Genomic DNA, 17,484 nt, shown 5'->3' on the forward strand with positions numbered 1-17,484 from the left:
AACTATCAGATTGGTCTTCGTTCAGAGGTTCTCTTTATTTTACAAAAAGAACAACATTGTGTTTTTACTCTGTAGGCTACACAAATAAAAGACACTCTATAGTTTCAATTGATATATTATAGTATTTTAAGTCTGTTTTGCTTCAATGTGAAAAAAATCCTGCAAAACGCGCCGGTGCGTTTCCCGACTCCAGTGTTAAATTTACAGTTTTTTTATTTGTCCTACTTTAGCAAAGGTGAAATCTCACATGACAAATGATCCTAATATCAGATATAGTGAATGAAATCATGATATTACTCACCTAGGACACAGAGAAGGATGATGACTCCACGTGCAAACATTGTTCCTGACTTGAGAGTGAACTCACTAAAACTGATGAAATGATCCGCCTATTTATTTCAGTACCGTGTATCCACCTCTGAACACAAGTAGTGCTTGCTCCAATTTACCTCCAGCTGAACCTCTCTGGAGCTCAAGGATGGAGATTAACCTGTTTAATGGGTGGAGAAGAATATGGGAGCGGACAGGTGTTACGAGATTTTCGGTTTCCGAAGGCGGAGCTTACGTGAATATTAATGAGTTTCACAGACAATGCGCGATTGCACGTGCAACTGAGAATTTTAGTTCACATTGTATCTCAGCACATTAGTGGATTATTCCATAAAGGTAACTATATTCTCAGCGTTGCTGCTTACTTACTGCCTAAACTACAGTTGTTTACTTCTAGGAAACAGTAAATTTTTCTAGTGATGGGAAACCGAGGCTTTCTGAAGCATTTGAGGCTTGCATCAAATTGTGCCAAAAAATGGTTAATTACTCGAAGCTTTTAACACAGTGCGCATTTAACACTGCGACATCTTGTGGTCATACTTGTTTTCTCCACCATATCTAAATCATCGTGGAGCAGATCTACGGTTTGAAAAAGCATGTGACCAAAGCTTCGGAAGTCTGTGACATACTGAATCACTCTTGTCTTGAATCAGTTCTATCTAATCAGATGTAATCTCATCTAAATTAATTTGTGTCAATGAGACCACAACTCGTGTCTGTCATGTGTAACCTGGTCAACGGATTCACATATTGATTAATAATATATAATATACAATGATGTGATCATAACTGACATGAGTAATTAAAAAATATTTTCAGTGAGCTGTTTAACCCTTATGTTCTGTTCAGGGTCTCTGAGACCCCAATAAAACATGATTAAATGCATTTTCCTTTATGCATCAGCTGAAGCGCCATTTTTTTTCAAACCAGCTGTCTCGACTTTCCGATACTGCATGACATTCAAAGCTTCAAACGCAATCAATCATGTGATATTGTCATTTCGATACAAGCATCGGTACAGTGTGTGATACATACCATAGTGCTTTGAAAACTGCGTCAGCGCATCGGAGCCCCGGTATCAACCGTCCCATCACTAAATTTTTCATTAGTATGCATGATTTGTGCGTTGGTCTGTAACAATGACAGATACTTCATGTAACAGCAGAACACCTTTATCTATCGTCTACAATGAGTTCAGCTCGTTGTGCTCTTCCTTTGCGGTGTTTTTAAACTCTGTATTTTATTAGTTATCATTAATTACATCACTGCCTGTAACAACTGAAATAAACCTGTATAAATGTGTCTGAGGACTTAGATATATCTAATTCTTGTTCATTTTGATAAGATGTAGGCCTATTGCTCTTCAAAAGGATTAATAACATTCTTTATGTTTAAGCTCACCAAGGTTGTATTTATTTGATCAAAAATAGACAAAACATTAACAGAATAACATCACTGAAATGGCAGCTGTATATTTTTTTAACAATATGTTATTTATTTATTAATTTATTTGTTATATGAAATCAGTATAATCTACTTCAACTCATTCAGGTGTTCTGGGATGCTTAGTTTATTGTGCAATTGAAAAATTAAACCTTGAAATAAGTTGTCTGCTCTCCAAAACGCTCTTGCTGGACTTTGATGGCAAACACGTCTCGAATAAGCCTGATGTCATTCACCGTGACTCTGCAACACACCCACACTTTCATCGGATCTAGATGAATCACAATAATGACCTATTTTGGATCGAAAACAGCAAATTTCGCCGAAAGGTGACAAGATTGTAAGTCCACAAGACCAAAACTGCATATGAAGGCCCTGTCCCAAATGGCACACTTCATAGCACCTTAATATTATAAAGTGACGAGAATACTTTTTGTGTGCCCCCCCTTTTTGTGTGCCATACTTTTTGTGTGACTTTATCCAACAATATCTAGCGATGGGTGATTTCAAAACACTTTTGTTTCGAATCAGTGGTTTCCTTACAAATATATCTCAGAGGGTAAAGGCCTTTGCACAGAACAAATTGCCCCTAAGGGGGGCAAGTAAGTTTTTACAATTACAATTACAATTGACTTGGCCTCCTCAATCCAGTCGAGCATCTGTGGGATTGACTGTTTTATGAATGGACTTGTGACTTAAGCGCCGCCTCCTTATTGTGAAGGGACGGTCCCCGGCGGATGACACGAGTTGCCCGTGCTCTGCTTTATCCCCTACGGATGGGTCTCCTTGACCTTGGGAGAGGGAAGTGCTTTTAACTTATATTCATTTATTTATGTGTTCATGAATTGTTTGTTTTATGATGGGCAACGGGTAAGAGAGGGAAGTTGGGGGTTAAATGAATGAAGAAATGCGCCTTCCGTGTGTTCACGGTGTGCTGTGTAAGCGTGCTGTTTGAGTGCCAAATATTTAATGAATTGAGCGTGAAATTCACTGTGTGTAAATTCACTGTGTCACTCCTGCAGATCTTCATCGCATCTGCTTTGCTTCATGATAGAGATTTCAGTTCCTGATTCCCTAAAAAAAAAAGAGAGAATAAAGTGAAAATTTAAGTTTTAAAGGGACTTTAAACTGCTTTTAAACCTACAGTACTTTGTTTGAACTCACTTGATGGCAACACACAGTTCGCATTCATTGCCGTATGTTTCTCCATCAGATCCACACACGGGTGAATAGTCCATCGGGCACACGATAAGCTCAGGTTCAGGCTGGTCACATAAAGAAAACAACATTGAGTTATTTGAACATGGATGTAGTAATGAAGTAATTCTACAGTCTTTATTTACTCACCTCTCTCACTGCATCAGATACGGCCACTGTTTGTGTAAAGAAGGAAAAACAAGGATTAAAGTTTATCATGATATGGCAAGAGGAAATGACACACAAACTTGTCGTTTTGCATTGTTTAGAATTCATGCTTCAAAATGTAAAAATTATCCTGCCTACTCGTTCATATCAAACAATATATTGATTTAAATTTTGTAAGACACATTTTGTCATGAAACAGTATGCGTGGAGGTGTTAATCTTCATGAATAATGCTGTGATTCACACATGAGAAGACAAAGAACCGCATAATGACCTGCATAATGAGCCCTTTCAGTCAGGTAGACAAACCCTCTGATAACAGGATCATATCAGCTGTATTAATTTTAATATAATGTCCACTCTTGACAAAAAACCAAAAAAAAAAAAAAACATGATTTGTGATCTCATGCATGCATGTATTATTGCACATCATGTGAAGAAAATTGTATAGGCCAATTATAGTTTAAATTACAGTACCAGTCAAAAGATTGGACACATTACTATTATAATGTTTTAAAAAGAAGTCATGCTCATCATGCTATATATTAAAATACAGAAAACAGCAATACTGTGAAATATTACTAGTTTAAAATAACAGTTTTCCTTTTTAATATACTTTAAAATATAATGCATTTCTGTGATTCAAAGTGTCTGAACATTCATGTTACCTCTATGGCATTTCATATAGACTTTTAGCTTAAAAGCATGCACATTTGGAGAAATATTGATGGATTCATATATGTTTGTCAATTTTCTATACAGAGGAGTAATATTTATTGTCATCACTATGGGCGCTGGATACTGTGTTTTCAATTCATACTTGCAGCCGGAGGGCGCTGTGTGCACCTTTCATCCACAAATGACTCAATGAAGAACAGGCATTTCTTTAGACAAAAGTCTCATTTGTGTCATTAGTATTCACCAAGTTACACTTCATTTACTAAGAACTATCAGATTGGTCTTCGTTCAGAGGTTCTCTTTATTTTACAAAAAGAACAACATTGTGTTTTTACTCTGTAGGCTACACAAATAAAAGACACTCTATAGTTTCAATTGATATATTATAGTATTTTAAGTCTGTTTTGCTTCAATGTGAAAAAAATCCTGCAAAACGCGCCGGTGCGTTTCCCGACTCCAGTGTTAAATTTACAGTTTTTTTATTTGTCCTACTTTAGCAAAGGTGAAATCTCACATGACAAATGATTCTAATATCAGATATAGTGAATGAAATCATGATATTACTCACCTAGGACACAGAGAAGGATGATGACTCCACGTGCAAACATTGTTCCTGACTTGAGAGTGAACTCACTAAAACTGAAGATATGATCCGCCTATTTATATCAGTACCGTGTATCCACCAGCTGAAGCGCCATTTTTTTTCAAACCAGCTGTCTCGACTTTCCGATACTGCATGACATTCAAAGCTTCAAACGCAATCAATCATGTGATATTGTAATTTCGATACAAGCATCGGTACAGTGTGTGATACATACCATAGTGCTTTGAAAACTGCGTCAGCGCATCGGAGCCCCGGTATCAACCGTCCCATCACTAAATTTTTCATTAGTATGCATGATTTGTGCGTTGGTCTGTAACAATGACAGATACTTCATGTAACAGCAGAACACCTTCATCTATCGTCTACAATGAGTTCAGCTCGTTGTGCTCTTCCTTTGTGGTGTTTTTAAACTCTGTATTTTATTAGTTATCATTAATTACATCACTGCCTGTAACAACTGAAATAAACCTGTATAAATGTGTCTGAGGACTTAGATATATCTAATTCTTGTTCATTTTGATAAGATGTAGGCCTATTGCTCTTCAAAAGGATTAATAAAATTCTTTATGTTTAAGCTCACCAAGGTTGTATTTATTTGATCAAAAATAGACAAAACATTAACAGAATAACATCACTGAAATGGCAGCTGTATATTTTTTTAACAATATGTTATTTATTTATTAATTTATTTGTTATATGAAATCAGTATAATCTACTTCAACTCATTCAGGTGTTCTGGGATCAATCTGGGATCAGGTGTTCAATAATGACCTATTTTGGATCGAAAACAGCAAATTTCGCCGAAAGGTGACAAGATTGTAAGTCCACAAGACCAAAACTGCATATGAAGGCCCTGTCCCAAATGGCACACTTCATAGCACCTTAATATTATAAAGTGACGAGAATACTTTTTGTGTGCCCCCCCTTTTTGTGTGCCATACTTTTTGTGTGACTTTATCCAACAATATCTAGCGATGGGTGATTTCAAAACACTTTTGTTTCGAATCAGTGGTTTCCTTACAAATATATCTCAGAGTGTAAAGGCCTTTGCACAGAACAAATTGCCCCTAAGGGGGACAATTAAGTTTTTACAATTACAATTGACTTGGCCTCCTCAATCCAGTCGAGCATCTGTGGGATGTGCTAAACAAACAAGTCTGATTCATGGAGGCTCCACCTCACAACTTACAGGACAAGTGTTCAGCCTTACATTGTTCATCAACTTGTTTCAGAGTAATTGGTATCAGTTATAAACAAACACATAACTCAAATTAATATTAACACACATTAACTAAATTCTGAAGATTAAATTAATAATTATTTACTTTCCGAATGTTATTAATTCATGTAATTACTATTAATATTGAACATTAACCTGGTTTCTTAGCATTTTCTTTACACAAAGCACAAATTCAGTGCATTTTCCTGCCCTTTTTTGATATCTCTGGATATATCCAGGACTATCGGCTGATAGTGTGAAAATTTGCTTTTATCAGCCGATACCGATTATTGGCTGATATATCGGTGCATCTCTAATTCAAGGATTGAATTAATTAAAGGTCAAATTTCTGATGGCCATCATAGCTATTTTTATTTGGATTTGCACAGGATACTGTTAAAAATAAAGGTCCCAAAAGGGGGTTTACACAGTGGTGGTGCCACTGAAGCACCATTTTTAGTTCCTCAAAGAACCTTTCAGTGATCAGCTCTTAAAAGAATCACTTTTTTCTTAATGCGAAGAACATTTTAACAAACCAAAGAACCACAATGAAGAAACGTGCAATGGGAATGTTAAAGGTTCATAAACATATAGATGTCAATAAAGAAGATTTAATTAAGAGTGTATCTTGATTGATTCACTGTGTTCTGAGGTGAGAGAGAGAAATTATAGAAATGAATGTTCGTGACATCATTTGTGTAATGCTGTCGCCCTCTGCTGGTAACATAGACACTTGTTCATTCACAGCCTCTTCATTTGATCTGAAACATCTGTCGCCTTTTCCGAAACTTATACCGAGGTTAATAAAATATGTAAAAATATTTTGATTGAGAACTTTGACTAAATGACTTTATGCAACAGCTGAATGCATATATTAACATTAATTATAGGCTATAGCCAATAAATAGAAAACTAAAACGTGGTTTCCACTCCTACTACACACACACAATATATATATATATATATATATATATATATATATATATATATATATATATATATATATATATATATATATATATATATATATATATATATATACAGCGCCGCCGCTCCCACCACGCGCATCACGCACTGTGCGTAGGGCACCAAGTGCTGAGGGGGCACCAAAAATAGCCTAATGATTTTTTTTTTTTTTTAAATGCCGGTATTATTTCATTAGCCTATAGAAATATTAGGCACATTTTAGCCATGTATATGTAACAAAAAAGGGGGAACAAGAAAGATATTTAATAATTGCTCTAGTCTAGTCTAGTGCCCCCCGTGCCGGATGGTCCGTTCCGGTTGTTCGCGCGGGCGCCTGCCTGACGCAGTTTGACAGATTTGAGCATGGCTCCGAAAAGACAGCAGGAGTCGGGTGCTGAGAAACGAAAGAAGAAGAAACTGCGAGATGATGCCCGTGCATCACTTTCAGGTAAGTCCATGTTTAATCATTCATAAATACGGGAAATGTGCTGCATGTGCGTGCTGCTGCTAATCGTAATGCGCCTCGAACTTGCTGACGTTAATGTTAGCATTAGCAAACTATGTTATTATAACTTACAACTTCGGTGCAAGCTAAATTGAGATTTTACTGTTAAACATTACCTATTTTAAAAATAACTGACCTGACGCCAGCTAGCTGTTACTTTTTTTTTTTTTTTTTTTTTTTTACTATCTTTCTTTAGATATTGAGCAGTAGTTTATGGTTTATTTTGACGTGACGGTGGTTAATACTTTCTCAGTAAGGTTAACAGTTAGCAGTCAGTGCAGTGCACATGGTAGGCTAACAATTCCTGTTAAATATATATATATATATATATATATATATATATATATATATATAATATAAAATATAAAATGTCATTATGAATGATATAAAGCAAACATTACTGTTGATTTGTGTGCATTATTGCACCTCATTCTATTATGCTTTATATTAGATTAGATTTAGATTTACATTTATTTATTCATTTAGCAGATGCTTTTATCTAAAGCGACTTACAAATGAGAACAATAGAAGCAGTTAAACTAACAGTAGGACAACAATATGCAAGTGCTATGCCTATGACCCTTCTCAGTTTAATCTAACGCAGAATTTTTTATAGCCTACTGTGTTTACAAAGTAAGTAAAGTTGTAACTTTTAGTCCTCTAAATCTTTGTTTTATTTAAGAAGACTGACTATTCTTGTTTGTACTTATTGATGATTATTTAATTTAATTTATTCAAAGTGACATTGAATTTGCAAAAAAAAAAAAAAGTGGATTATTTTGATAATTTTTTTTATTTTGCTATTCTGTTTACTGTTTACAAAGTCAGCAAAGCTGTGAAGATTTTACTTTCTCTTTTTAGTGTTCTTAAGTTTTATACTGTGATGCTGCTATTGTGTGTTATTGGTATTGAGTTATGTTTGGTAATAAAAAGTTAAACTGGCAAAAACAAACGTTTTTTTTTTTTCTCGGGGTCGGGGTGGGGGGCATCATAAAGGAATTATGCTTAGGGCACCAAAATGGCTAGCAGCGGCACTGTATATATATATATATATATTTTAACCCATGCTGGGTTAAAAACAACCCCAGTTGGGTTGAAAATGGACAAACCCAGCGGTTGGGTTAAGTGTTTGGGTAGTTTTATTTAACTCTTAACTATTGTTTTAAAGTGACTATATGTCTGGCTTAAAATGAACCCAAACTATGTTGGAAATTAAAAATCAGACACATAATTACTAGAAGCAATAATAATAATCAAAAGGTGAACATTTATTTATTTTAATTTAATAAATTCATTAATCTCATTAATAAATGTTCATTCTTAAACATATTAATACATGTTAATTTCCAACTTGGGTTGTTTTTAACCCAGCATTTTTTAAATGTATGTAGTAAATGATACCTAGTAAATGAAAAACAACTCTCTCTTTATTACTTACACAAAGAGACACTTAACTTAAGAGATAAATATATTCATATTTTCATAGATCAGTCACATTTGGCCCACGCGAGCGTTGCTGTTTTTCCCGGGCTCCGTATGTTTATCAGTTCGACTTTTAAAAAAATGCGTTTCGATGCTCTTGAATATTGTTCCATTTTAGAACGCATCAGTGACGACATGCCACTCGGGATCGTCTTTTAGCGCCAGCAGAATCCTAGAGAGGATAAACATGAATACAGAATCTCTGACGAGGATTTGAGTAGAAACACCTGTGAGAGTCGCGAGTCTTCAGAGAAAACTCGCGCCAGTTTAAAGAAAAAAAAAACGATTGTGTCTTCACACATAAAAAGCACAGTTTACAGACCATAGAGAGTTTATACACACCGTGTCCCGATTTGACAAATCTACATCGGACATGACTTTGTGTTCCACCTGTAAAGACGGTGTAGACATGAGCCAGGAGGATCCTGTAGAGAACAACTCAACAGGTGAGATCCATATTACTTTTGAAACCGAGACATATCTATACAGAACATGTTCCTTGAGCTCCAGCATTGAAGTCGCAATAGTCTTTTAATAACTATTGTGAAACTGCTTCTTGAACAAGAACAAATGTTGGGCGGGGCTTGATATTGTCTGTAGGGAATTTATTGGATGGTTGTGGTTTGCTATTGGTGGATCTCATGTGAGTGACAGCTTGCCCCTCCCTCGTCATCAGAGAAGAGATGTTATTCTGATTCAAGATTACCAGAAACATGAATTTAAAACAGTAATGATGTGCACTGAGAGAAATCATTTACACTAGGGCTGCACGATTAATCGCATGCTATTCTCACGCGCATTTCGTCAGTAAAGCCGGTTCCCTGATTACCGCTAAATCACCATCACCTGTTTTTAAACGGAGCGCCTTTTAATAGACGGAGCCGTAGTTCACGGACAAGCCACGCAATATCGCGTTCATTATCGCAGGCGATTCATCTGCGATATGAACGCGATATTGCGTGGCTTTTCAGTGACCTACGGCTCCGTCTATTAAATGCCGCTTCATTTGAAAGCAGGTGATGGTGATTTAGCGGTAATCAGGGAACCGGCTTTACTGACGAAATGCGCGTGAGAATAGCATGCGATTAATCGTGCAGCCCTAATTTACACAGTGGTGACACGTTAAAAACACTGGCAACCAATCAGAATCCACTCCACCTTTAAGAGCTTGAGCATTTAAAGCGACAGTGGCCCTGTCCCAAATGGCACACTTTGGCCCTGTCCCAAATGGCACCCTAAACATTTGTGGTCTTCTCACCAGTCTGCACTTTTGTGACGTAACGCCGCTTTAACTGTCGGGAAGAAGTCAGCTGCGGAGCCATAGACTGTAAAAAAGATGGACGACACAACTTCGCTCTCTTCCATTGTAATAAGTGTAGCCATCAGTGTGCCAATATGGCGCTGACATCTTGAGTCTTGAGTCTGCACAGTAGTGAGCGCTAGGCATGTGACGGTATCAAATTTTCATGTTGCGATTAATTGCTGAAGCTTTTATCACGGTATACAGTATTATCACGATATTGAAATAAGTTGCAAAAAAAGTGTTGTCATAGTATAACAGGTTTAAGAACTCTTTTTGTTATAACAAAAATAACTGAATGCTTAAATACAATACACAAAAAATATAAAGTCAAATTTTCAAACAGATTAAATTGCAAAAGAATTAGGCTATAAAGAACAACAGGAAACACTTTACAATAAGGTTTCATTATTTATTGCATTAACTAAGATTGAGCAAAAGCTATATTTGTTACAGAAAGTATTATTTTTTTGTTAATGTTAGTTAAGAAACACAACTGATCATTGTTAGTTTTATCTCAGGTCCATTAAATTTTAAAGTTCTTTTGATTTTAGTAATGTTATTAAACAGTAACTAAGAAATTAACATCAACTAAGAATAATTAATGCTTCATAAGTATTTTTCATTGTCAGTTTGGTAATAATGAATTAACATGTTAACTAATGAAGCCGTTTGTCTTTAAGTTTTACTGAACAATAACAAATAATCAGAACATATCTAATCATTAGGGCATGTTGTAGTCCAGATTAAAATATATGTTTGAGGCATTTTAAAAACTTCACCAGCGCAGTTGCTTTGTCTATGGGGTTTCCGGGGTAGCCGTTTCACTCTGCTGTTCCATCAGCGCCCTCTGCTGTCAGAGAGTGAACGTGCACTTTCATTCAGCGCGTCTCCTTCACTCGTTTCGCCATGTGCTTCTCATGCACATTGAGCTTGTTTACATCTGAGCGCGTGTTCTTTTGACGCAGAATACAGTGGTGTTGTGCATTTTATACGGTTGATGGGGAAAGTATTCGTAGGCTATATGCATTATAAAAATTTTAATAATTGGTAATAAATTATTATTTACGGTATTTTGAAATGCCCACGATAACAATACCGTGCATATTCATTATCATGATATATCGCATTACCGAATATCAAGTCTAGTGAGCGCAATATCAAGCCGCGATATCAAGGTCTTGACCACACTCTCGCAGAATCGGTTAATAAAGCAGAACAACTCATTATGTCAGTGTGAAATAAACAGTTATAGAAATTAAAGTTAAAGCTCCAATCTCCTCCTGAAGATCCAGAAAAAAAGTTGCAAGTTGGTGAAGGTAGATTTTTGCCAGGTTACTCGTCACTACTCTGCTTTATTAATTTATCCAGTGTAAAACCCAGACACTGCCACACAAATGTGGCTTTTTGTTAATGACTGTACAGGATTTAGAGTAACAACTCAATACCAGTTACAAAAGACACTGTTACAGTCTGTCACAGGCAATTCTAGTTGCATTTTTCAATTAATTTCTTAAATAATCCTTTGACTATGTTCTGGCCCGCCATCTACTGGTGAAAGTTTTAGTACCAAACTTGATTGCCGATACAGTCTCAGTGCTTCCCACACATACCCTGCGTCTCAAACAGCTCCCTAGCTTCCTAGGTCGTGTATCAGTATACCATGTAAATGAATGTGGCCGACTCCCTGATCAGTGCCCTGACTACTGAACTAGGGAGCTGATTGAGACGCACGCATAGACTTTACTTGGGCGGGCCGTCCACGTATAATAACGGCCGCCCAAGTATATTTGGAGACACATTTTTATCCTATTATACTTTTATATCCGCGCAAGATAATGAAACCATCCACGATCGATAAACTAGTCGTTTCGTACCTGCTCGTTATGTGTGCGTCAGAACTGTTTACTCCTAACATTCCCACAGGCGCTGCATTTTGCAAAGTCACAAGGGGGCACTGTTGCGCGTTCTACAAGCTCGCGCAACAGCGCTTCAGACTGCTTCAAAGTGATTCTCAATCAATGAAAAGCGCAGATTTATGCCAAGCGATTGCTAATGAACTCAAGTTGATGAATTATTACAAAGTCTACTTCATGGCCTTTATATAAAATGTTTTATACAGTTGTAAGAATCTGAAGGATCAGCCTGCAATAGTACAGACATTTCAAAATAAGAGTACCTGTGTATTTCGGGCTTGTTTATAATTAAAAGTCACACGCTAAGTTTTTTCTTTTTCTTTTGGGCATTATTGGTATTTTGGTTACACAATAAATTGTATTTAATTTGATTTCCATTTAATTCATAGTAAATTATTGTAGTCTCTCCCACAGGAAGAAAAGACTAAGAATATTATTTTACACATTATAAATTATAAATTATATAAATTACATATTATTTATTTTATAAATTTTACTAGTAAAATCTGTGTCCCATTCACTGAGAGAGACACTATATGACAGCAAGGAGAACATAGGAAAAGGAGAACCATTTAAATGCTGTAATTTTGCATAATTTACAATGCATAATATTAGTATGTAATTAATTTCAATGAATAAAAATACTGTTAAAAATCACACATTATTTGTTTGTCACATGTTGTAGACTATTTTTGTGCCGTGGGTAATAGGAGGATTTTTCGCCCGGCTACCACCGCAAGTATATTTCAAACCTGTGGGAAGCACTGGGTCTCGTGGACTTAATGGACAAGCACACACTGCAGCCATTGTAAGTCCACAAGACCGAAAGTGCATAGAAGTGTGCCATTTGGGATGCGGCGAAAGTGGCGTTACGTCATGAATGTGCGGATTCGTATGAAGACCACAAATGTTTAGGGTGCCATTTGGGACAGGGCCAGACACAACCACAATCTTATTGTGCACTGCTGTGAACACTAAAGCTATCATTATAGTTATCTTTAAGGTATCACCACACTTAAATGTCAGTGGCGCTCAAAGACTAGTGTGCCCATATGAATATTATGGTAAAATGTTATTTTCATTTAATCTGTGGTCAGAGATGTTTCTAAAAGTTGTGTTTTCTTTCATGTTAGAAAAACTTACAAGTCCCCACAAGACAGGAATCCGTTTATTCTTGCACAGAGCACAGAAGACTGTGGAGAACGGCTTCCTCCACTTCTGCTGCTGCTGTCAGGACTCAGTGGAGTGTTTTGTGCCTCCACCTTCTAAGCCACATTACGCAGGTTTAGAGTCCACAGAAACACAGACTGAAGACACTACACCTGGCTCGGACGTCACGTGCATCTCTGAGCAGCGAACTGAGAGCCTTAGCGTTCAGAGCAGATGTTTGACAAATGCATACTGTACATTGGAAGAAGACTCAATCATTCTTCCGGAGAGCCCGTGAGGCTCTGAAGCTGCCGTTACTCTGCGGCGGTGTGGACGCGGTGGAGTCTTTGGTGCCTCTAACAGACTCGACAGACTCTACAGAAGCTCAGTGTGGCGACTCTACACAAACACTAGACCTTGAGGAGCTGAGCGATGGGACGTTATCCGGTTCGGAAAGCATCCCAGATACGATGCTGCCAGGTGACGTGGTTTTTGAGCCAGCAGAGGCTTCAGGTATGATGGAGGCCTGGCTTGTGGAGATCATTTAATTTGAGGTCAGAAATGTTCCTAATAATTGTGTTATCTGCTCTTCTTTGTTTTAGAAAAACCTACAGAATGGTCTGTGAAGGAAAGGATCTGTTATTGCCTCAAAAAAGCTTGGACAGGTATAAAGCAGCACTTCCTCTTCTGTGCGGTCACCTGTGCCAGATACCTCAGACTAACAGCCGACTCGATCTGCAAGTGGCGCTAATGCTAATGATGAGCATTATCGCGGCTGTCGTGGTTTGAGCACGCCCAAAAATAATAAATTATAATCGCATCATTTACTTTACACCAAAAACATCCTGATTCCTGAAAGAGCTTGTGTATTTTGTACTAATCCTAAACTGAGTGAAAGAATAGCACAGGGTATCATAATCTGAACTTTTAAAATAGAATTACAGGCATTCTTTTTAAAGACCAAAAAGTGCCTTCAATTTTGCATTATTTGTAACGCAGTTCTAAAGACTATCTATAATGTTCTTGTGGTAATATAAATATAATGACTATAAAAAAGACTAAAAGACAGTCAATGTGATGAACGGGAAACTCAAGCCTCTCACGTGAGCGCGTCACACCAGAACTAGAAGAGCTCAGACCAGTCCTAAAAGGTGCAGGAAGCAATTTCTGAGAAAAACTGTTGATATCCAAACAAACACACCGCTTCATTGCTTCACCCCCAAAATGCATGAACATGCAATACAAGAGTGGATGTCTCGTTATCATAGCTGAATCGAAGCAAAATAATGCTTCATGACAAATAAAAACAAGAAAGAACAAAAAAAAAAAAAAAAAAGGAAGAACATCTCTCTTTCTACAGTTTTTCTTAAAATCACCCTCTTTCACTCTCTGTCCTCCCCCATCATAAGTGGACACGCCCCCTACTGCTGATTGGCTCTCTCCTCCCCCATAATGTTTTAAATACGACCCTTCTTCATTAATAAACCTGAGAATCTTATAGTACTACACTGTCTTTATATCTGCTTGATCATTCTCCATCAGCGCCCGTTTCCAACTGATGACTTTGAGTCTACCTGAAAATGAATCTAACAGGGTGTCAAAAGCTCACACACCCTTAATGATATTCTGCTCTCTAGATATGATCCGTGTGAATCCTTCAAAGTAAATCTTCACCTATTTTATCTCGTCTTTCCAAGATTCAAGGGAGAAAACAGAACAGCTTCAAGATGCAGCATTTATTCAAAGATTAAACCGTTACATATTCAGGTTATAATGAATGAGACACAATAATGCTGAGTAAAGGTCTGTCAAGCTGAATTATGCTCCCATTCCTGAGTGCTCCAGCAGATCTTCATCGCATCTGCCTTCCTTCACGATAAAGATTTCAGTTCCTGATTCCCTAAAAAAAGAGAGAAATTAAATTAAAGTCTGAAAGTGATTCTAAACTGTTTTTAAACCTAAAGTACTTTGTTTTAAACTCACTGGTTTGCAGCAAGCAGCATGCATGCATTGCTGTATGTTATTCCATCAGATCCACACACGGGTGAATAGTCCATCGGGCACATGATAGGCTCAAGCTCAGGTTCAGGCTGTTCACGAAAAGAAAACAACACTGAGGTATATAAACATGGAGGGAAGTAATTCTACAGTCTTTATTTACTCACCTTTCTCGCTGCATCAGATACGGCCACTGTTTGTGTGAAGAAGGAAAAACAAGGATTAAAGTTTATCATGATATGGCAAGAGGAAATAACTTGTTTTGCCCATACAATGAAAGTCTAATGTTGTTTTGTTGGACAAAAACATATGGCAACATACTCTTTGTGTTCATTTCCTTGCCACCGTCTCTTTAAGAGAACTTTCTAGTTTTTTTTTGTTGGTAAGAGAAGACCTTAGTTTAGCCAATGATGTGCTTTGGTTAAGTCACATGACATGCAATTTTTTTTCTGTGACGCGATATCTGACAGACTGCTGTCTCTTGTCGGTAGTTGCTGAAAGCAAACTAAAACGTCAGTAACAAACAAGGACCCGCCCATGTCACATTCACAAAATTTTTTTTAACATCATCTCAGGTAAGTTATGGTGACATATTCACCATTCAAAAAAGTTTTTATGAAATTAGTTTTTGGTAAATCGAGAAAATGTCCGTGTTGCCATATGGCAACACTGCTCAATAATGGAATGACATAATTATAATAGGTTAGATAGCTAGCAAAAGTTAGCTGAAGTCTGTTAAGCTATAACAATAAAAACATTAATGCTAGTAGTGATATAATGTTGATTAGTCGTATGTTAAGGACTGCCATGGCATTTGTATTATGGATTAAATCATATCAGAGATCTGCCATCACAGCCAGTATACTGGACCAGACCTACCACTGGCCTACCATTGTGTCTCAAAAAGGCAGGTGCAAGTGGATGTAAGTGTATTGTTAGGGTAAAGTGCACCAAATGTGATGTGTACATGTGTCTCACCTCTGAAAAAAAAAAATGCTTTTTGAAGTTTCATACAGAAAAAATGTGAAGTTTCAAGGATTTTGAGGGGTTCATGTTCATAACCTTCCTCTCATAAGATTGCGTAATGTTGAATTTTCATGAACTGCAATGTTTTTGGTTTTATGTCAATGTTTTTTGATACATGATGAACAATATTAGATTTGTTTTTAACTGTCTACATTTGCAATTTAAATAATATTCATGAAAAATGTAATGAAATTTAAAGAATATAAAGCATTATTCATCAAAAGAGAATGGAAAAGCACAAGATGTTGGAAAATAAGTATAAGGTATTGTTTATAATTACTGCTAAAGCTTATAATAGCACCAGTTGATTCAATACAAACTACATTTCTGAGGAAAAATATTAACTATATACACTTACACTTATTCTAAGTTATTTCCACTATTGTACGTTGTTAAGCCATTCTAAGAAAAGAAAAAGAGTCAAATATTTTTTTTTTTTTTATAGATTTATCATAATGCGTGTGGTAGAGGGTTAAAAATGTCTGAATGTGACTTAAATCTTACACATTTTTAATTTGTCCTACTTTAGCAAAAGTGAATTAGGACTTTGTGGAAACAATGAAACTCTTCATTATGAAGCAAAACTATCAGTATCAGTGTATATCGCAGGTTCTCACGTGACAAATGATCCTAATATCAGTTTTAGTGAATGAAATCATGATATTACTCACCTAGGACACAGAGAAGGACGATGACTCCACGTGCAAACATTGTTCCAGACTTGAGCGTGAACTCACTAAAACTGACAATATGATCAGTGATAAAATGATCCTCCTATTTATATCAGTACTGTTTCCTCCTCTGAACACAATTAGTGCTCCCTGCAGAGCAAAATTACCTCAAGCTGCACCTCTTTGGAGCTCAAGATTAACCTGTTTAATGGGTGGAGAGGAATGTGGGAGCGGACCGGTGTTACGAGATTTTTGGTTTCTGAGATTTTCCGTTTCCAAAGGCGGCACTTACATGAATATTCAGGAGTTTCTCAGACATGCACAAAGCAGAACAACCTTCAATGAGCTCAGCTCATTGTTATCGTTCTTATTTGTACCTTGTGATGTTTTAAAACTCTTTTATTAGTTGTTATCATTAAGTACATCACTGCCTGTAACAACTGAAATAAACCTGTATAAATGTGTCTGAGGACTAATATCTATTCTGGAATTGTTCTTAAATTCTTGTTAATTTTGATATATATGGTGTATTGCTGTACAAAAGTATGGGATTAATCAAATTATTTGTTTAGGCTCACCAATGCTGCATTTATTTGATCAAAAATAGGCAAAAACAGATTTGTTTTCTGTTTTAATTTATTTTAAATGGCTGTTTATTCCTGTTACTCCAATGTTCAGTCACATGATCATTCTAATATGATCATTCTAATATCTCACAGAAACTGAAAATCGCATAACACCAGTTCTTTTTTAGTGAACCGGTCGAACCAGTTCACCAAATCGGACTGAATCATTAGAAACATTCAGCATCTCCACACAAGACAGAATGAGAA

The 17,484-nt window shown here is 36.5% G+C and overlaps 2 protein-coding genes across 11 annotated transcripts in view; both read right to left on the minus strand.

Annotated features, from left to right (window-relative positions):
- Positions 1-17,484, minus strand: part of LOC125258832 (ovoinhibitor-like) — a 301,375-nt gene that overhangs the window by 78,232 nt on the left and 205,659 nt on the right. The window lies entirely within an intron of this gene.
- On the minus strand, positions 1,751-17,074 carry LOC125258847 (PI-actitoxin-Avd5a-like). Of its 4 annotated transcripts, none has more exons than XM_048176015.1 (4): positions 16,652-17,074; positions 3,121-3,146; positions 2,938-3,038; positions 1,751-2,847 (listed from the first exon to the last, which is right to left on the minus strand). In XM_048176015.1, exons 1-4 carry the CDS (start codon positions 16,689-16,691, stop codon positions 2,784-2,786), a joined length of 231 nt encoding a protein of 76 aa, XP_048031972.1. In that variant the 5' UTR covers positions 16,692-17,074; the 3' UTR covers positions 1,751-2,783. The 4 variants fall into 4 exon arrangements, with proteins under 4 accessions (XP_048031972.1, XP_048031973.1, XP_048031971.1 ...); XM_048176016.1 differs by lacking the exon at positions 16,652-17,074 and adding an exon at positions 4,384-4,452; XM_048176014.1 differs by lacking the exons at positions 1,751-2,847; positions 2,938-3,038; positions 3,121-3,146 and adding exons at positions 14,678-14,856; positions 14,940-15,046; positions 15,122-15,147 and having other exon boundaries at positions 16,652-16,848.

Source organism: Megalobrama amblycephala, linkage group LG23, assembly GCF_018812025.1.
Source record: "Megalobrama amblycephala isolate DHTTF-2021 linkage group LG23, ASM1881202v1, whole genome shotgun sequence".
Taxonomy (NCBI): Eukaryota; Metazoa; Chordata; class Actinopteri; order Cypriniformes; family Xenocyprididae; genus Megalobrama; species Megalobrama amblycephala.